Genomic DNA, 21,920 nt, shown 5'->3' with positions numbered 1-21,920 from the left:
GGGTCCAGCCTGGCACATGCCGGGGCCCAGTGGCCAGCTGCCCTCTCCTGTCTCCTTGCTCTCCAAAGCCTTCCCGGCCCCTTCCTCCAGACCACGTCACGCGGTCAGCGAGACCCACAGGCAGCCACTGGACATCTCCTGGGCACGGCCTCTTCCGGGCCCCACTTCTCCAGCTCTGGCACCGCCCCTGGCACCGCCCCGCTGCGCACGTGCGTCACTTCACCAGTGTCACCACGACCCTGGACGGACCTCACAGGGACCTGCCTCGCCACTGAGGACACTGAGGCATGGCGCGTAGGGGAGGAGCCTGCCTGAGCGCACAGCCTGGACCCCAGCTGGGAGGAAAGGCCCTGCCGCCCTGCCTGAGCCCACAGCGAAGGGCTAAAGCCACAGGACAGGCCCACAGCGGCAGCCCGAAGGCAGCGAGGCCGCAGGACCTCCAGGGGTACAGCTGACAGTGGTGCTGGGGGGCAAGAAGACGAAAAGAAGGAGCGGGCCCACGCTGAGCTGGTTCGGCCAGTTCCGCCAGGTGGAGGCCCTCCAATCCGCCTCGGGGCGGCCCGGCTGCTGGGCTCGGGCTACAGATGAGAACACTGAGGCTCAGAAGTCAGTGGCCTCCACCAGGGCCCTCGGCAGGAGGTGCCACGGACAGGACGAGCCGGGTGGGTGCCCGTGGCAGTGCCACGTGAGGCCACACCCAGAGTCCACGTGCCGTCACAATATTGACACAGGCAGGCAAACACCAGCGGGAGCCAAGCTGTCAAGAGTCAGTTCAGGGCGCACACGTGCACACCCCGCTCCGGGGGGGCCGCAGGGCCTCCTCTGCCCATAGGCCCCTGCCTTCTGTGCCATCTGCGCCGGGCCGTGGTGCCCAGCAGGGCTGCATCTGCGCCAGGCAAGTCCCCCAGGAGGTGGGCTGGGGGTGGTTAACGCACAAGAGTGGGACCCCAGCTGCCAGGCACACCGACATGCTCCAGGCTGTGGGGCCTGAGCAGGTCAAGCAACCTCTCTGGTCCTCAGCTGCTGCTTCTGAAAACCCTGGGCTCAGCTCCAGCCCCTGGGCAGTGGTGACACGATGTCCACTCTCAGGGCAGTCGGCACCGAGTGCCTCCCGTGGGGGTCCCTGCTCCACCCGGGGCTCTTCTGGCCTTTCGTACAGTGAAGCCCCCAGACCCCCGTCGAAGGCTGGCGGGGAGGCCGACTGAGAACGGAGCCCTGCCACCCCTTCCCCGGCCTGTGCCTACGCGTGAGGGACAGGGTGCCGCCCAGAGGACCGCAGAGGACAGCTCCCAACGCCCGGGAGAGACCCCGGATGAGCACCTCTGACACCTGTGGAAGGACAGCTAGTTTCTCAGCAACAGGGGACAAGCTGGGCATTGAAGACAGGAGGCCTCAGCCCCCATCCTGGGGGCGCACCAGCAGGCGAGGTGGGGCTCCGGGCCCCACACAGGGAGGGCGCCCCCGCAGGCGGGCAGGCGCGGAGCAGCTGGAGGACCTAGCCAGGGAGGTCGGTGGGATCCAGCCCTCCTGCTCCAGGGGCAGTGAACCGGCAGGCTCCGGCTGCCTTCCCCCGGGCCTCTAGAGCAGCCCTCGGCACCAATGCTGACACCTCCCAAGGGACCGAACTCCTTCCCCAGCCTCAGGTGAAGTTAAGGCAGGACCCTGCCCCGCAGAGCTGGGGACTGGCACCGGGCGGCCAGCCTTCTGAGGGAAGAGTGGGTACAGACAGGAGAGCAGGGACTGCCCTGGACAGCAGGGCTTCTGGGCAGACACCCAGTCCCTGTGGGCGTTACCAGGAGTGTCAGCAGGTGGGGGGCAGAGGAAGTCCCCCTGCCACACTGGGCAAGCCCTCCAGAGGCTCATCCCCGTCGACGCGACCACCTCGCGAGCTGTGGGGCCGCTGAGCTCGCCCCCAGAGCTGGACGGGAAAGAAGTCCAGGCTGCTGCAGTGAGGCCCGGGGTGCCCAGGAGAAGGGCCAGCTTGGGCCCAAACAGAGGCCACACAGGCCACTCCAATTCCCCGAGGAAACACAGCTCACAGTGACAGTAGCTTCCGCCGTGTGTCTTCCCAGCACCACCGTGTGGTTAACCTAACCCTGGTTCCACCTGCCGGGCGAGGCCATCAGATCCCACAGCGAAGGGCTCAGGCCTCCACAGCCCAGGGCGATGCCCATCTCGAACTCAGGCTGGCACTGTGCCCCTCACCGACAGGTGTGTGCTAGAGGTCCCAGCTGGGAGGGGGGCCTACCCTCCAACCGCACAGCAGGCTCCATGGACACAGAAGGCACTTGGATCCCTCTCGTCACTCAGGAAACCCCAGGACCGTAGGGACTCTGGGCCAGGAGCAGGGAGGAAGACTAGACACACATATTATAAACCACCACCTCCCTCCACATGACCTGAGTTTGTCCCCTTTGCCCGTTCTTCCTGGTGCCGGGACAACTCCACCTGCGGGCTGAGGGGCGAGGAAACTGCCGCCCGTCATGTGCCCAGAGCGTGCCCACTGCCGTCCACTCTATCCCTTTCCTGAGCCCAAAGGCACCCCGAGGAGGGCAACCACCAGGCAGCCCCCCACCATACCGCAGCCCGGAAGGACCGGGAACCTCACACCCGTGTGCCCTGTGTGGCCAGCTCAGGGTGTGGGCTCCTCTCCTCCCGGCCCTGCACCCGGCGTGGGCCCTCCTGGGACATTTCCAGCAGGGCAGGTGGGACCAAGCACAGTGTGTGGGCCGACACAGCCGTGTCCTGCTGTCCAGGGCCTGGCCTCTGCGGCCGGGCCAGAGCCTCCGACAGGCGCCTGGTTCTGGGAACTGCAGCTGGGAATTCTGCGGGCTGCCTGTTCCCTCTGCTAATCCCATTTCCTTCCGGTGGCCCGACCCTCCACCCCTGTCTGCCCAGGACCCTGCTCGGCTTTGTGCTGGTCCCTCCTCATGACCTCTGCTCCTCGTCCAGGGCACCCCTGGCGCCCCAGCCGAACTCCCTGGCCTGCCCGGCAGCCCCACTGTGGCATAAAATGTTACCTCAGGGCTGGCACCCTGCCGTGCAGTGGGACGGCGCCCAGGCCCAGCTCGGCCCCACGGAGGACGGCAGGGACAAAGGTGGTGAGGTCGGGTGTCTGTGGGGCAGCTGCCAGCACCGCAGCACTGCAGGCCCCACGCCAGCGGAGACGAGTGCCCACGGCGGTGGCCACAGTGCACAGCTGCCCATCGCCTGAGTCTCCAAGCCCCCCACCCCGCTCACTCCTGACGCCTGGCTCAGAAGGAGGGCCACGGCCGCAGAGCCTCGCCCAGCACACTGCCAGGGCCACAGACGCTGTGTGAGACTCGGGGGCGGGGGGCGCTGGCCCCAAGCTGGGAGGGCAGCTGGCCGTCCACGGTGCAAGGGCTCCCTGGGCGCATCTGCCACAGCCGCTCCTCGGCCAGCTGTGACACCGGCACCTCCTGCAGCCGGACCCTTTGCACCCCCGCCCCGCTCTGCCATGCCGTGAGGACAGCCGGGCGAAGGCCGCCCCGCAGACCGAATGAGGTGACGGGGGCCAGGGAGGGAAGGGCTGGCCCGGTCACAGAGCAGGTTAGCAGTGAGCTGAGATGACAGACTGGGAAACGTTCGCAGACTCTCCCCTGGACCCAGCAGATGTGGGAAGGGGCAGATCCCAAAGCACAGCCGGCCGGCGCCCAGGCACAGCCCACGAACTCCCGAGGGTACCTTCATGGGCCAGCGGAGGACCTACCGCCCCTTATGGACGGAGACAGGGAGGCACGACCTCGCCTGGCCCAGTGCTCTGCAGGCCACCCAGGCTCACCCTCAAAGACAGAGGGACCCCTTTCCATCGTCCCTCCCAACACTGGCCAGCACCTGTCCTTCCTGCAGCTTCGGGCTAAGGCAGGGCGGGGCAGGCCCCGGAGCACAGCGGGCTCCGCCACCACTGCTCGGGGAAGGCTGGCGAGGGCACAGGCCTGGGGAGGGCGTGGGGGGCAGCAGGTGGAGGCGCAAAGGCAGGGGCACAGCGCAGCCAGTGTCTGCAGAACGAGGACGGCAGGACGGCACAGGAGATGCTCCCTACGGAGGCCAGGTCACGGATGCCGTCCAAGCCACGCATCTAACCGGACGGCACAGGCGCTACGGAGCCCTCTAAGTAGGAGGGCCCAGCAGTGGGAACACCCAAGGACAATGAGGGCATCCAAATCTGCCCGGCCCCTCTGTGGGGAAGGGTCTCCAGACCACCTACCAGCACCTCGTACCACGCACGCTCACCACTGACGGCCTCCGCGCTGCGCACGAGGACCAGGCCACTGCTCGCAGGGGGCTGGGCTTGGACCACCCCACACAGCAAGGATTTCCTGAGAAGGCTACCCCCCTCTCGGACACGCCACACTGCTCGCAGGGGGCTGGGCTTGGACCACCCGCACAGCAAGGATTTCCTGAGAAGGCTGCCCCCCCCTCGGACACGCCACACTGCTCGCAGGGGGCTGGGCTTGGACCACCCCACAGCAAGGATTTCCTGAGAAGGCTGCCCCCCTCTCGGACACGCCACACTGCTCGCAGGGGGCTGGGCTTGGACCACCCCACAGCAAGGATTTCCTGAGAAGGCTACCCCCCTCTCGGACACGCCACACTGCTCGCAGGGGGCTGGGCTTGGACCACCCGCACAGCAAGGATTTCCTGAGAAGGCTACCCCCCCCTCGGACACGCCACACTGCTCGCAGGGGGCTGGGCTTGGACCACCCGCACAGCAAGGATTTCCTGAGAAGGCTACCCCCCTCTCGGACACGCCACACTGCTCGCAGGGGGCTGGGCTTGGACCACCCCACAGCAAGGATTTCCTGAGAAGGCTACCCCCCTCTCGGACACGCCACACTGAGGAAGGAGCAGCTCCGTCAGGGCTTCACCTGGGCCTGGGCCTGGGTGGGCAAGGGGCCTCCCCGCCTCCTTCCCTTCTGTCCGCGCTGTCACTCTACGACCGGGCAGAGACCGAGAGCGGACCCAGCGAGGCGCCACAGACGCCCTAGCACCACCGTGCCGGACACTGGGATTCTGGAGTCAGCCCTGGCTGATGGCAGGAGGCTCTGCCAGGCCACCACCAGCAGCCCTACAAAGTGACGCTGCTGTGCAGTATGGCTGCCCACTCAGGGAGGGACAGGCCCCTGGGGCTGCCCACTCAGGGATGCAGGGCCCCCGGGGCTGCCCACTCAGGGATGCAGGGCCCCCGGGGCTGCCCACTCAGGGAGGGACAGGCCCCCGGGGCTGCCCACTCAGGGATGCAGGGCCCCCGGGGCTGCCCACTCAGGGAGGGACGGGCCCCCGCCAAACCACTCGTCTGCAACCTGGCTCAGAAAAGAACACACACAGATGTCAAAGAACCTCTTGTACCTGAGCCAGCCTCGAGGCCGGGGGAGTGAGCATGGGTCCCTGGTGACAAGGAGCAGACTGTCCCCAGCCTTGAAGCCAGGCCAGACACCTATTCGTTCTGTAGGAACCCAGCTCTGAACACAGCTGCGGGGGGGAGGTCCAGGGGCGCCACAGTGTCCTAGGGGATTCCCAGCCAGAAGGGACAAGTGGCCAACCGGCTGCGAGAGCCCTGTGCCCTCAGCCCAGCTACCCGTCCGCCAGCCCTGCTCAGAGAGCACGCTCAGGGTTATGCCAGGAGGCCCAGGCGGCACGCCCACCAACGCCAGCCTCGCCTGGCAGAGGGAGGCGTTTCCTTGATCCAGGCAGCAGCCCAGAACCCAGAGGGTGTGGCCAGGCCTGAGCCAGAGGAGAGCAAGGGTCTCAGACAGCCTGCTTCACACCCCATCCCGTCCCTGCCTGAAGGAGATGCACGCCCACGTGCCCTGCACACTCACACCCACAGCACAGCCACACTCACACACTCAGCCCACACACCCACAGCACAGCCACACTCACACACTCAACCCACACACCCACAGCACAGCCACACTCACACACTCACACACTCAGCCCACACACCCACAGCACAGCCACACTCACACACACACTCAGCCCACACACCCACAGCACAGCCACACTCACACACTCAACCCACACACCCACAGCACAGCCACACTCACACACTCACACACTCAGCCCACACACCCACAGCACAGCCACACTCACACACACACTCAGCCCACACACCCACAGCACAGCCACACTCACACACACACTCAGCCCACACACCCACAGCACAGCCACACTCACACACACACTCAGCCCACACACCCACAGCACAGCCACACTCACACACTCAACCCACACACCCACAGCACAGCCACACTCACACACACACTCAGCCCACACACCCACAGCACAGCCACACTCACACACTTACCACTCAGCCCACACACCCACAGCACAGCCACACTCACACACACACTCAGCCCACACACCCACAGCACAGCCACACTCACACACTCAACCCACACACCCACAGCACAGCCACACTCACACACTCACACACTCAGCCCACACACCCACAGCACAGCCACACTCACACACACACTCAGCCCACACACCCACAGCACAGCCACACTCACACACACACTCAGCCCACACACCCACAGCACAGCCACACTCACACACACACTCAGCCCACACACCCACAGCACAGCCACACTCACACACTCAACCCACACACCCACAGCACAGCCACACTCACACACACACTCAGCCCACACACCCACAGCACAGCCACACTCACACACACACTCAGCCCACACACCCACAGCACAGCCACACTCACACACTCAACCCACACACCCACAGCACAGCCACACTCACACACTCAGCCCACACACCCACAGCACAGCCACACTCACACACTTACCACTCAGCCCACACACCCACAGCACAGCCACACTCACACACACACTCAGCCCACACACCCACAGCACAGCCACACTCACACACTTACCACTCAGCCCACACACCCACAGCACAGCCACACTCACACACTCAACCCACACACCCACAGCACAGCCACACTCACACACACACTCAGCCCACACACCCACAGCACAGCCACACTCACACACACACTCAGCCCACACACCCACAGCACAGCCACACTCACACACACACTCAGCCCACACACCCACAGCACAGCCACACTCACACACACACACTCAGCCCACACACCCACAGCACAGCCACACTCACACACACACTCAGCCCACACACCCACAGCACAGCCACACTCACACACTTACCACTCAGCCCACACATCCACAGCACAGCCACACTCACACACTCAGCCCACACACCCACAGCACAGCCACACTCACACACTCAGCCCACACATCCACAGCACAGCCACACTCACACACTCAGCCCACACATCCACAGCACAGCCACACTCACACACTCAGCCCACACATCCACAGCACAGCCACACTCACACACTCAGCCCACACATCCACAGCACAGCCACACTCACACACTCAGCCCACACATCCACAGCACAGCCACACTCACACACTCAGCCCACACACCCACAGCACAGCCACACTCACACACTCAGCCCACACACCCACAGCACAGCCACACTCACACACTCAGCCCACACATCCACAGCACAGCCACACTCACACACACACTCAGCCCACACACCCACAGCACAGCCACACTCACACACTTACCACTCAGCCCACACATCCACAGCACAGCCACACTCACACACTCAGCCCACACATCCACAGCACAGCCACACTCACACACTCAGCCCACACATCCACAGCACAGCCACACTCACACACTCAGCCCACACATCCACAGCACAGCCACACTCACACACTCAGCCCACACATCCACAGCACAGCCACACTCACACACTCAGCCCACACACCCACAGCACAGCCACACTCACACACTCAGCCCACACACCCACAGCACAGCCACACTCACACACTTACCACTCAGCCCACACACCCACAGCACAGCCACACTCACACACTCAGCCCAGACTCCAGCACTGGGACCCTCCCTCAGGGCACCTGGGCCTCTGTCCACCTTCTCTCCAAACACATGCCCTTTCTTTGCTCTGCTCAGCTCTTGCCCCCACCCTACCTCACGGCGCCCCGGAGGGCCCAGCCAGCCCTCCTGCCACCCTGCAGCCCCTGAGCCAGGAGCAGCCTGCCCCTCGCTGCTTGCATTCTGGGGTGCTCTCGAACCCAGGACTTCATCACCGATCAAACCCCGACTTTCAGAACGTGCTTCCAACTTCTAATCTCACCTGCGGGCCCGAATGCCCGTTCAAGGAGAGTAGGTGCCGTGTTCTTCCCTGGGCCCAGCACAGGGCCACCCCAGAGTGGCACCAGGTAAAGTGAGTGGGTCCCAGCATTTCAGAACTTGGGACCTCAGCTGATACCCTTACTCCTGGACCAAGAAACCCAGGCCACAGGGCGACGTGAACACAGGGCCTGGACCTAAACCTCGACCTCCCTCCTGGTACCAGGCTGGTTCCCTCGCTTCAGCTTGAAGCATCTGCAGAGGCGGCGTCCTGGCACCTAGGCCACCCCAAATGAGCCAGTGTATTGCTGGCTGGGCACCGCCAATGCCTAGCCAAGGAGTCAGGCAGGGCAGAAGGCCTTAGGGCTGGCAGGCTGTGGAGCTCACCTACAGGCCTCCCTCCTGTCGCCTCCCGTATCCTCCCTTGTCCACAGCGCCACCTACTGTCCTGCTGCCTGGGCTCCCTCCGCAGCTCACAGCTGGAGCTCAGACCACCAGTACTGGCGGGATAATGGTGGCTCCGCCACGGACCCCTCCCCCACCAGGCAGGGGGTGCCCTACTTCCTGGAGAGGAGGAGCTGCCTCCTCCCAACCTCAACCCCGGGGTAGCCTCCTCTCCCCTGTCACTCTCAGGGATAACCAGCAGGGACCAGGGACTCCAGGGCTGCACCCAGGAAAGCCCTGCAGGACCGTCACACATCAGCAGGGCCCCGCAGGGGCTCTGGCCGCAGTCCGCTTGGGAAGGCCAGTCATGACATGTCAAATACATTCACCCCATGAGTACAGGGAAGGGCTGCCCTGGACCCCAGCTGCAGATCCCGCCCTCAGAGGGACGGAGGTTTGGCGCAGGTGGGGACGGGCGGCCATGTCGTGCCCCTCGAAGGACGGGGGGGGGGGGGGGGGGTACGTCCCAGGAGGAAGAAACAGTGAGCAGAGGTGTGAGTGAGTGGCATGCTGAGGTGCTGAGGGCGGGACACAGTGGTGCTGCGGCTGGGGCTTGGAGAACGGACCCCAGAGGCACAACCTCCACACTGGAGAAACCCACCTGCCTGGCCAGTCCCCGTTCACAGCGCTGCCCTGGCAGGGTTACTGAACCCTTCCATCTCCCACGGGTCCCCATGTGGAAGATTCATGCTATGGCCACTGCCTATAAACCCCAGAGTTTAAGCCTGGTGTCCAAACTTGCTGACACACCTCAACCAGCTTTGATGCCCATGACAAGCAATCTGCCTTGGACAATAGTTAAGACACCAAAGCTCAGGAACGATTTCCTTTCGTAAACAATAGGAGCAGCTTAAGGGTACATTGTAACAACACAGCTTGCTCTCCTGTGTTCTGACACCAGGGCGCTCCAGGGAGCTGGGCCAGCACAGGGCTGTGGTGTCTCAGCCCACGAAGCCTCCCTCGGCATCAGGAGGGCAGTCAGGAGTGCGTGAGGAACATCACAGAGGGAGAGGGACCTCACCAAGGGCCACCGCAAACCCGGCACACCGCCTGCGGGCGTGCTGGGTGGGAGCCGCCCTCCTCCGTGAACACCGCCTGCGGGCGTGCCGGGTGGGAGCCGCCCTCCTCCCTGAACACCGCCTGCGGGCGTGCCGGGTGGGAGCCCGCCCTCCTCCGTGAACACCGCCTGTGGGCGTGCCGGGTGGGAGCCGCCCTCCTCCCTGAACACCGCCTGCAGAGCGTGCCGGGTGGGAGCAGGAGGAAGCTCTGCCCTCCACCCAGCGCCCGGGCCTCCATGCTGCTGCAGCCTCAGAACTGGGCCGAGGGGACCCCAGGGCCCAGCACAGTGGGGAGGGCCCGCAGGGCTGCCTCACTCACCAAAGGGGTGACCGAGCCCCTTGGGGTCCCTGGAACGTCTGGAGACGTCTGAGCCTGTCAGGACTCGGGGTATGACGGACACCTAGCAGGCAGAGCCCCGGCTCAACACCCTCCAGGGCCCAGGACAGCCTGAAATGTCAACAGCACCCATGTGGGCACCCTGACCCAGAGGGTGTGGGTTGGAGGGGTTGTGGGGAGCGGGAGGACGGCCTGGAAGAGGCAGCACGGGTGTTCGAGGAGCCCTGGGTGAGAGGGTGGATCGCCGAGACGGGCAGGAACCCAGTGATAGGACGTGGGGAGGGGACGCCCGCCAGAGGCCCCGGGGGCAAAGAGCTTCCACCCTCTCGACAGCATGGGCCTTGAGCATTGCAGTGTTTCGGTTCCCGTGGGATCCATGTGGCCCTGTGTGTGAGGGGGGGCAGGTGGCACCAGGGATGGCGGTGCCCCATGCTGAGCAGGTGGACACGTGAGGGCTGACCTGGGGGCGGGCATGAGACAAGAGGGAAATGTCCTGGCGCTCTGCCCTGGGCCCGGGACAGGGCTGCCTCCTTGGAGACAGCAAAGGAGAGCCGGGCAAGGAGGTCTCGGCTGGGGGCCAAGGAGCGAGCTCCTCTGTGGGCCTGACATGCCCGGGGGCCGGCACTCAGGCTGAGACACAGCTGACAAAGGGCAAAGCCCCGTCAGTCTGTCTGCAGCACCTTCTCCTTCACTGTTTTCCTCTAGACCCACGTGTGGCCTCAGAGCCCTGGCTCCCGAGCGCCCGCACGGCCTAGGTCAGCGGTTCGCGTGGACATCTGCTGAGTGGATGAATGACAGGAGGGGAGGCATTCCACGAGGGGCAGCAGACAACGTGCAAGGAAAGCAGGCGGGGCGCAGGGGGCAGGGTTTCAACGAGAGCAAGGGTCGGCCATGGCCACGTTCCCAGAGACGCTGCCTTTGGACAGAGCAACAACGGCCTAGGGCCTTGGGAACAGGCTCTGACCGCTGCTGGGTGGGTGAGGGGGAGGAGAGGCCGGCTGGTCGCTGGGGGCAGTGTGTGCCAACGCCGGGCAGACCACTCCAGCTAACATCCCAGAACACCTCCAGGAGCTAAGTCCCCGGGAGGCAGACACGGGCCCTGAGCAGTGGGTCGGGTCCAAGGCCAGAGTCAGTGCAGGGCAGCGCTTCAGACACCGTCTCCGAACACCACTGATTCCAGACCCACGCGGGCTCCTCTCCACGCGGGCTCCTCTCCACCTGGACCCACGGACACCCTAAATCCGACTGGCAGAAACAGCTCCTCCTCCACAGCCCATCTCTCACGGACTCATCTCAGCAAGTGGCCACGTGCTCTACGACTCTGCACCCAGTTTTCATTTTTATCCTCACCCGAGGATACGTTTATTGATTTTAGAGAGAGAGGAAGGGAGAGAGCAAGAAACAGCGACGTGAGAGAGAGACACTGATCAGTTGCCTCCTGTCCATGCCCTACCGGGAATCAAACCCACAACCTTTCGGTGTACGGGAGGATGCTCCACCCAACTGGGCCATCCAGCCAGGGCTGCACCCAGTTTTTTCCACACACTCAAGCAATTCTGCGACACCAGCTGGGTGTCCCACAATTCAACTCAATCCCGTCACCATCACCAGCTCAGAGTTCAGAGTATTCATTAACCTATCTGTTTCTTACAAAGAACATGACAGAAGACGAATCGACCGGCAGATGGAGGGGATGCGCAGGTCAAGGCACGGGGGGCAGGAGCACCCTCTCTCCATCTCTCCACGTGACCCCGAAGCTCCCCGAAGCCAGGCCTTCCAGATTTTTTCTTTTTAATCCTCACTCGAGGACATTTTTCCATTTTTTGTTCAGATAGAGTGGGAGGGAGAGAGAGGAAGAGAGAGAAACATCAACGTCAAAGGGACACATCAAGTGGCTGCCACCCACACGACCAACCAGGGCCGGGACAAACTGCAACCGAGGTACATGCCCTTAGCGGGAACCGAACCCGGGGTCTCTCTGGACTGCAGGCTGACGCTCTAACCGCTGAGCCAAACCAGCCAGGGCGGCCATCCAGGTTTTGATGGTACTCAACACAGGAGACCCCATGGGTATTTCTTACCAGAGAGCACTGGCCCCGACCACGCCTCCGCTTACACCCACCGGCCAGACCATGCGAGTTCAGGACGCTTCCTCACACTGTGCCCAGGGTCTGCTTGTCCCGCCCCCGCTGTGCTGCTCTGGCCCATAGCTGGGCCTCAGCTGCCGTGACAGCCTCCCAGCCCCGCCCTGCCCCTCATCTGTTCTCACAGACCCCACATCAGCCTTAAAAACCTGAGTCAGGTTGGACTACTCATCCCCGGCTGCCAGCTCGGAACCCCAAGTCCTCCAGGCACCTCTCGGACCTGCCCCATACCCCCTGTTGGGACAATGATGCTGTTCATGGAAACCCCCAGGACTTCTGCACTTGCTGGTCCAGTCTTCCCCAGATGCCAAGGGAGCCCGCCCTCCAGGGGTAGGTTTCTGCTCTAAGGTCACCTCTGCATCCCTCCGGGTCTCCCCTCCCCTCACCCTGCTCATGTTTATTCACATAGGGCCCCCCTCGATTTCAGGGTCTCTTCTCCCCTCCCCCTGCTCTTGTTTATTCACGTATGACAGCGGCCCCCGCAACCCCCCCCCACCTAGATTTCAGCCCCAGGGCCAGAGAAAGAGCGAAGTTCTTCAAGCCCTGGTTTCCCAAGTTAGGGGAGCCTGTCCCGAGACCAGGACTGAAGTTAGGAGGGAGCCTGTCCCGAGACCAGGACTGAAGTTAGGGGGGAGCCTGTCCCGAGACCAGGACTGAAGTTAGGGGGGAGCCTGTCCCGAGACCAGGACTGAAGTTAGGGGGGAGCCTGTCCCGAGACCAGGACTGAAGTTAGGGGGGAGCCTGTCCCGAGACCAGGACTGAAGTTAGGGGGGAGCCTGTCCCGAGACCAGGACTGAAGCTCCATGTGGACCCCCAGCACGAGCACCGCGACCCGCCAGGTCCCGAACAGCTGTGGGAGGGGCCGTGTGCCCATCGTTGCTGTCAGAGGTGCGGCCTCTCGCTGCTCAAGGCCAGGACTCTGTCCCACAGCAGCAGAGCTGGTCCAGCCTCACTCGGACCCGAGTCTCCTGCCTCTTGTGCCGTCCACTGCTCCCCAGGCGGTAGCTCACTAACAGTTTCCATAACTTGTCAATAAAATGACTCCGAAGAGCTGTTTCCGACTCTCTCCCACTAACGACCACACGCTACTCCAGTGAACCCTTTTCCAAAAACAAGGCAAAACAAAAGCTCATGACGAGAAGCCTTGACAACGCAGACACGAGCTGCCTCCTTCCGCGCTCACGCACCTAACCCACGGCCACGGCGAGTGTCGGGCCACAGCTCGGCCTCAGAGTGAACCCACGGACACGCCGAGGGCAGCAGGAATGTCTGCAGGCGGCGCGTAATGAAGTGTCCCCGGACCCGAGGTGTACTTTCTGTCAGGCCCAGCCCGGCGCTGGCTGAAGCAGCACGGCTCCCGGTCCAGCCCGGCGCCGGGAGGCGTGGACGAGCGATGACCCATATTCCCAACAGAGCACGGTGTCTGCCGGCAGAAGCAGCAGCCTTTTACCACCCGCGTTCGTTTTCTGTGGCTGCGGAACAATTCCCACGAACCGAGGGCTTCCAACAGCGGGAAAGGTCCCCCGAGGTCCAGAGGCCAGTCGCCCGGGACAGTGTCACTGGCCGAATGGAAGCCTGCAGGGCTCACCCTTCCACAGGCTCAGGGGAATCCGCTCCTCCCCTCTCCCAGCTTCTGCGGCTACGGCCTCCTCGGCTCGCAGCCCCATCACCCCAGGCTTCAAGGCCAGCACCTCCACCCCCTCTGCCTCCCTCTCACAGGGATACACCGACTGCAGTCAGGACCCCCGAAAACCCAGGGCAACCGCCCATCTCAAGACCTTTACTCAGTCCCGTGTGCAAGCCCCGCCCCCTTTCTGTCACACACAGTAGCCTTCAAGGTGTCAAGGACGAGGCGTGAACATGGCTTGGGGCCACTTTTCGGCACGACACACCCTCTTACCCTCTGCTGCCTGGGCTGCGGGTGCCGAGGTGCACAGGCAGAGGGCCAGGGAGCGCAGACCCAGCAGGGCGGGGCGGTGCTCCGAAGGCACCGTGCAGCCTCAGCCCTGTGCAGAAGCCTGGTCAGGCCAGGGCCAGTGCGGCACGGTGGGGGAGGGACCACAGCCTCCGGGAGAGGGCAGGGTCCCAGGAGGCCGGCCTGTCCCTCAGTGATAGGGGAAGGGCGGTGAGAACAGGACCACAGTTGTCTAGTGGTCACCCGCCCCCCTGACTGCAGATAAGAGGTGTCTCACAGGCCCTGGGAACGGGAGGGGGGACCGGAGGTCAGCCGCGAGGAGAACAGGCTGGAAAGATAAGCTGCCTGGAGCCAGAGGGTCCATTCCTCAGGAAGGAAAATACATTTGAGAACAAAGGACAGGACAGGCTTTGACTCGGACGCTGTGCCTGGACCCCGACACCCCACTCCGGGAGCAGCTCAGGAATGCTGCCTTCTCTGGTCCGGGGGACGGTGGGGTTTCCACATGATAAAAAGTCAACTACCTTGTAATGGACTTCAGGGTCCTGGGAGGAGACAGGAGCATGGGCCGCGCCCCTTCCCCTGCACACAGCCCCTTTCCTACTCATCCCCACACAACCAGTTAACCCACAGGTGTTGGGGCAGAACCTACAGGATGGCCCGCGGCCCCGCCCAAACTGCCAGCAGTATTGGAGTAAACGCTCATATACGATTCTCTGTCTCTGCACAATTGGGCTCAAGTAGTGAGAGGGGCCCGACCCGCTTCCTGTCCCGTTTCAATGGCTCCCGACCCCCCAGGCTGCCCCCCCACCCCCCCGCGGGAAGCTGCTGGCCACAGCAGGTCAGGGCAGCGTGCTCAGAGCAGCAGGGACAGGGCCTTCCTCTCAGGGTCTCAGGGTGAGCAGCCTGCCCCACCCCCACCTCCCCAGACATATGAAAGATCTAAGTCATAAACCAGATAGAAAACATGTCCTGTTCTGCCCCTGGGACCAAGTGGGCCCCCGAAATGAAGACAGTCTGGAACAGGGTGTTGCTAGCACTGAGCTTGGCCTTATTCTTCAGGCTGCACTCGAGGGCACACACAGGCCCTGCACCTGCAAACCCTGGCTCTCGGGGCCTGCACCCGCGAATCCGGGCGCTCGGGCCCTGCACCATAGAACCCAGGCCCAAAGCCCAGAACAGCATAGCGCCCAGGGCACCAGGGCCGCCCTTCTCCCCCCTCTACAGATGGTGCCCCCGAGGGCCTGGCCAGAAACCCCAACAGCTGCCCCACACTCGAGGAGGGGGCTCCCAGGGAAAGGACATAGCAGGCCCCTCCTCTGCACCAGGCCCCTCCTGTCCGCCAGGCCCCTCCTCTCTGCCAGGCCCCTCCTCTCCGCCAGGCCCCTCCTCTCCGCCATCCTCTCCACCAGGCCCCTCCTCTCTGCCAGGCCCCTCCTCTGCACCAGGCCCCTCCTCTCCGCCATCCTCTCCACCAGGCCCCTCCTCTCCGCCAGGCCCCTCCTCTCCACCATCCTCTCCGCCAGGCCCCTCCTCTCCACCATCCTCTCCACCAGGCCCCTCCTCTCCGCCATCCTCTCCACCAAGCCCCTCCTCTCCGCCATCCTCTCCGCCAGGCCCCTCCTCTCTGCCAGGCCCCTCCTCTGCACCAGGCCCCTCCTGTCTGCCAGGCCCCTCCTGTCTGCCAGGCCCCTCCTCTCCACCAGGCCCCTCCTGTCCGCCAGGCCCCTCCTCTCCACCAGGCCCCTCCTCTCTGCCAGGCCCCTCCTCTGCACCAGGCCCCTCCTCTCCGCCAGACCCCTCCTCTCCACCATCCTCTCCGCCAGGCCCCTCCTCTCCACCATCCTCTCCACCAGACCCCTCCTCTCCACCATCCTCTCCGCCAGGCCCCTCCTCTCCGCCATCCTCTCCACCAAGCCCCTCCTCTCTGCCAGGCCCCTCCTGTCTGCCAGGCCCCTCCTCTGCACCAGGCCCCTCCTGTCCGCCAGGCCCCTCCTGTCCGCCAGGCCCTTCCTGTCCGCCAGGCCCCTCCTCTCCACCATCCTCTCCGCCAGGCCCCTCCTCTGCACCAGGCCCCTCCTGTCCGCCAGGCCCCTCCTCTCCGCCAGGCCCCTCCTCTCCACCATCCTCTCCGCCAGGCCCCTCCTGTCCGCCAGGCCCCTCCTCTCCACCATCCTCTCCGCCAGGCCCCTCCTCTGCACCATGCCCCTCCTGTCCACCAGGCCCCTCATCTCTACCAGGCCTCCCCCAGAGGCCCAGGGCCATTGCCCACGCAGTCACTGCCCCAGCCCCGCACTCACCCTCCCAGTGTCCTCTGCCCCCCCCACAGAAAAGCAGGGTGCACTGGCTCCTTCTCACAGTCTTGGTCTTGCTACCCAGCACACCTCAAGCCAGTCGTGTGCAAACCACTTTGCAGGAAGCCCCTCCTCTCAGATTATTTTGGGAAAAATAATCACATCTATGGAGCCCGGGTGGGAAAGGTGTGTTGCTGTGCGGCAGGGCAGAGGGAGGACAGCCCGACACTGAGGCAGTCCACTCCACCAAAGGAAGGCGAGAGACCCTCCAGGCACAGGTGGGCCCCCATCAAGACAGCCCTGCTGCCCGGCCCAGCGCGGACCAGGGCCATCCGGCAATGCCAAGACATTGTGGGATGCCCGAGGTGAGGGCTCCCCTGGTCAGCACCCCCTGACTGGGTGCCAAACCTCAATGGGAAGCAGAGAGAACAGCCCCCCACTGGTCACAAAGGGCAGGAGGAGTGGGCGCCCCATCTGCGGAGCCCGCCCCGGACCGTGCGGATGAGGGCACTTACCACGTTCCAGAAGAGCGGATTGAAGATGATGGTGAGGACGGCGGCCACAAAGCAGGGTTCGGCGGGGTCCACAGAGCCCAGCAGCCGGGTCATAATGCAGAAGTCTGCCTGCGGGGACAGCGCCCGTGTCACAGGAGGCCCCCCGGCCCCTCCCGGCCTGACCCGGCCCACACGGGGAAGCCTGAGGGGCGAGGAGCCCGCAGAGCTCAGGAGTTACCCTCTGGAAGCACACGGGGAGGCTCGGCAAGTCCGAGTCCAGCAAAGGTTACTCCGGTGCAGCCTCAACGCCGAGATAAAGAGCCGAAACCCAATCAGCTGTGTCGTGCCCTGTCGGGCCAGCGAGCCACAGCGCAGGGCAACGGGGGTGCTGGGCTCGCAGGAGGAGTGTCCGCACCCCAGGGGGACGTGACCCCAGGGGGACTGACGTGGGCGTCAGGAGTGTGTTGTGACGGGGACCCTGCCAGCTGTGCAGAGGTCCCAGAGCTCACGGGAGGGGCAACGTGAGAGGAGATAGATGCAGAGTCCCAGCTGCAGCCAGGCAAAGCAAGCTGAAGGACGGGGCGTGCCTCTCTCAACAGCCTGAGTGACACAGTCCCGAGTGCTCCCAAGGCTGTGGACTGAAAGGATGAGCTCGCACGTGGCCACGGAGAAACTCACACGCGTGTGCCCAGCGTGCGTGCCAGAATCTTCCTGTCTGCACACTTGCAATGAAAACGTGTTGGTCTGTGGAAGAGTGGATAGATAAAACTGCGCCCGGCCGTTCCTAAGGTGCAGCTACAGAATGTAACCAGCTAGATATGTATCAACATGCGATACTCTGCAAGCACCCGGACTGCAAGCTGCAGGCCTCCCAGAGCACACGCGCCCATTTCAGAGGCAACAGCCAAGCTCATAGACTGAATTCTCTCTGTGTTACCTACGGACCGGCTGCAGCATGAACCCACACTGCCCGCTGTATCCCATCCTCCACACGGGACCCTCGGCCAGGGGGGATCCCCGGCAAAGTGGATGTTCAGCAGCAACCCTGGCCTTCACCCACTCAACGCCGGCAGCTCTCCCCAGCTGTGACAACCAAAAATGTCTCCAGACGTGCCCAAAGGTCCCCCAGGGACAGAACTGCCCACGGTTGAGAACCCAAGAGGAGAGAACAGTGGAACTCTTTCAACATTGATTTCTATCTTTAAAGAAGATGAGACACACCTCCAACATTGCGAGTGGTATTTCCTGAGTCCCTGCATTGTTTTCTGTACTTTTCTTCTCAGAAGGGAGTCAGGGGCCCAGAGCGCTGACTTACTGTTGTGACTCTCCCAGGCAAGTCCCAATAGAAACAGGTCTAAATGTAAAATAAGTCTGTCTATCAGAGTTCTGACCTTTCCTGTAATGTCTGTTTTCATGGTGTTCTGTTGTTCGGTTTTGTTGCTTGAGGATGTGGAATATTCTTTTTTTTTAATCCTCACCCGAGGACATTTTCCATTTTTTGTTCAGATAGAGTGGGAGGGAGAGAGAGGTAGAGAGAGAGAGAGAGAAACATCGACGTGAAAGGGGCACATCGAGTGGCTGCCACCCACACAACCCAACCGGGGCTGGGGACAAACTGCAACCGAGGTACGTGCCTTTAGCGGGAACCGAACCCGGGTCTCTCTGGACCGCAGGCCGACACTCTAACTGCTGAGCCAAACCGGCCAGGGCTGGAACGTTCTTTTAAGAAGCATTTGTCCTGCACTTCTGGGGGTTGGGGACAGAGATGTTCCCAAGCCCCCAAGCCCTGGAGGGCAGGCCCCAGCCTCTGCTTCACCTTTTTAAAATCCTGACCCGAGGATATGCTTATTGATTTTAGAGAGAGGGGAAGGGAGAGAGAGAAAGATACAAACACTGATGTGATACAGACACATCAACTGGTTGCCTCCCACACACACCCTGATCAGGGATTGAATCTGCAACCCAAGTATGTGCTTTTGACAGGAATCAAACCCATGACCCCTCAGTGTGCTGGCCGAGGCTCTAATTGCTGAGCGACCGGCCAGGGCTCCACGCTCGGCTTCGCCGAGACCTCCTGGCAGAACTCAGCCTGTCACCCAGACAACGCTGCCTGACCACGGGTGTGACGTGGGGAGGTCCCGGAAGGTCACTGAGCGTGCAGGATGTAGCCCGGCACGTCCCTCACATGTGTGGCCCTCGTCTCCCGGTCAGCTGTCTTTCTCCAGGGCAAACCTTCGCCTCTGCATGGCCAAGGGCAGACTATGCAGACACTCCAACTCAGACCAACCTGGGGGGTGGAGGGTGAACGGGCCCACGAAGGGATGGAGGGTGCGCTGGCCCCTGGCCGTGTGCGTGAAACCTCTGCGAGAAGTGACCCCGTGAATGACAACAGCAGCAGCTCAGCGAACAGGGAGAAGAGCCCACTGGGGCATAGCCTCTGGGCACCCTGTGGGCAGTGCCGACACCACCTGGCAGGCATGCACACCGCACCCGGCCTTCCAGCTTCCTCTGTGTCGCCCCAGGCTGTGCCCAGCCTCAGAGCCGCCAGGTATCTCACAAAGCCCAGGACTATAACCGGAGTGTCCAGCCCCTGGAGAACACACCACGCGAGGTGAAGCCTCGTGACGGATGAACAATGGGACAGGCCTCCGAACAGGCTGCACTGACCCACAGAGACGCCATGCCTCAGTCCGAAGCCCCAGAGCCTCTCGGGCTTCTGTCGGATGCGAATCCTTGGTCACAGCGCCTGACTGCAGGCCCTGTCCAGAGGGGCGGTGGAGGGCTCCAGGTGGGTCAGGAGCCGCAGGGAGGGACAGGAAAGGGAAAGGGGCCGGGAAGCACCAGCCCTGCTCGGTCAGCTGCCATGTCAGTGGGCGCAGGCACCTGGTCACTGTGAACAGACCGTGCCCTCTCCTTTGCCCCATCCACAAGCTCCATCTGTTTGGTGATCCCATTGCTCCCTGCTCAAAACTCCTCCAACACAGCCGCCGCCCTGAGAGGGTGCACTTGGACCCCAGCTGGCTCCCCGGGCTCCTCACCTGCACAGGGCTCTCATCGTGGCACCCACTGACCGGGACAGGGTCACCTCCACTTACCTCACCTGCCATCCTTCCTGCCCCGCCCCACACCCACACCGAACAGCCAATCCAGACCCTTCCACGAGGACGTGTGCACACCTGAACCGTCTCTGCAACTTCCTCCTCCAGCAAATTCCGTTCACCCCTCAACACTCGCAGGGAACAGCTGCTCTGCCCTCACATGGCACCCTCTGGCTCCTTAGAGCCCACCCCATCACACACATCTGGCGACCTGTCCCTAGCTCGCCTCTGTTCTTCTAGGCTGGAGCCTTTCCTTCTCCCTCTTCTGCACCTTCTGCGTAACACAAAGACTAAATGTTTGCTGGGTGGACAGTGACCTTCATCCAGTCGTCAGTAAAAGGCAGAAGCTAAAGGTACATCTCTGAGGGGCCCTCCAGCCTGCTGCTGGTGCTCCTGGGACTCGGATCCCCTCCCTGCGGGCTTCTGACTGGAGGCAGGGAAGCGCCCGAGGGGCCACACGGGATTGTGCAGGTGAGCACATCCCCCAGCCATGGAGGCCAGGTGCTGTCCAGACGCTGCGCTAAACATATATTTATTTCTATGGCATCTCTGAAACTAAGAAATCCAGCCACGTTCACCAGCAATGGCAGGAGGTGGGACGGTCAGACCCTCGGGTTCTCAGAAATCCCAGGGGTGGGATCTATTGAAGACCGTCTCCCTGGCCGAGACCGTGCCCGTCCCCGGGTGTGCGTCTGGGTGCAAGGTGCTCAGGGAGGACCCCCTCCATCCTGACTCCATGACCCATCCAGGCACCACTATGCCTTCATCGACTCCATGAGCCAGGCGTCCCACCAGCCAGCTGCTTGGCCGCCCGCAGCTCCCATCCGAGGCCCCGAGGCCCAGCCTTGCGCTGAGCGGTCGGAGAGGAGCCCGCGGCGCACCTGGGGCAGGAGCTGTCGACCGTCGCACTGAAAGCCGGCCCCGCTCTGGGTTCACAGGCGACTGGACGGGCGAGGGTACGCTGTCAGCCAGCCCCCTTCAAGGGAGCCCGCCTGGTGCCGTGGTCAGGCAGCGCGGTGATGACGGAGACCCCGTCGGGCGCACAGCTGGCTGCAGCCCAGTTCTCAGGGAGCAGAGAGCAGGACAGTCTCTCCGCCCCCGACCCTGCGAGCTGCAGGTCACCCTCAGCGCCCCGAGGCCCTGCCTCCCCGGCCCCACTGTGTCCACAGCCTGCCCTGTCGGGGCTCTCCGGCCTTCACCCCGGCACTGTGCTGGCGGGGAGGCAGGTGCTGGCTGAGGGCACGCACACCTTCCAAGGACGGGACACCGCGGTCCAGGCATAGCTGGTGTGCTCCCAGCTCCGCGTCCGAGCAAGAAGAGAGTGTGAGTGTGAGGTGCAGGGCAGAGCCTGTCCCGCTGGGGGCCCAGCCCTGGGGAGGCAGCAGGAAGGGGAGAGGAGGGCAAGTGGGTCAGGGGAGCCTGAGAAGGCTCGGTACCCAGACGGCGCTGCCCGGGGAGCGAGGCTGGGCGCAGTGGAGGGCACGGGACTCTCCAGGAGGGAGCCTGAGTGGCCGGGAGCGTCTACAGGTCCAACTCGAAGCGGCCGAGTCGCGTGCCTTCCCAGGGTGCACGCACACTCTGGGGGAGCATTAGCACCCAGCAGCACTGGTCGAACTCCAAGTGGCCGAGGCGCATGCCTTCCCGGGGTGCACGTACACCTCTGGGGGAGCGTTAGCACCCAGCAGCACTGGTTGAACTCCAAGTGGCCGAGGTGCATGCCTTCCCGGGGTGCACGTACACCTCTGGGGGAGCGTTAGCACCCAGCAGCACTGGTTGAACTCCAAGTGGCCGAGGTGCGTGCCTTCCCGGGGTGCACGTACACCTCTGGGGGAGCGTTAGCACCCGGCAGCACTGGTTGGACTCCAAGTGGCCGAGGCGCGTGCCTTCCCGGGGTGCACTTTGGGGGAGCATTA

At 63.5% G+C, this 21,920-nt stretch overlaps 1 protein-coding gene across 1 annotated transcript in view; it reads right to left on the bottom strand.

The window, feature by feature from the left end:
- The window catches only part of PEMT (phosphatidylethanolamine N-methyltransferase), a 79,472-nt gene that overhangs the window by 50,158 nt on the left and 7,394 nt on the right, over positions 1 to 21,920 (bottom strand). The window contains exon 2 of the mRNA XM_036278419.1: positions 16,931 to 17,038. Coding sequence (XP_036134312.1) covers positions 16,931 to 17,038 — 108 coding nt within the window. The remainder of the gene's footprint in view (positions 1 to 16,930; positions 17,039 to 21,920) is intronic.

This window comes from Molossus molossus, unplaced genomic scaffold, assembly GCF_014108415.1.
Source record: "Molossus molossus isolate mMolMol1 unplaced genomic scaffold, mMolMol1.p scaffold_m16_p_28, whole genome shotgun sequence".
Lineage (NCBI taxonomy): Eukaryota > Metazoa > Chordata > Mammalia > Chiroptera > Molossidae > Molossus > Molossus molossus.
Note: the sequence above shows the minus strand (reverse complement) of the source record. Positions and strands in the feature narration are given on the sequence as shown.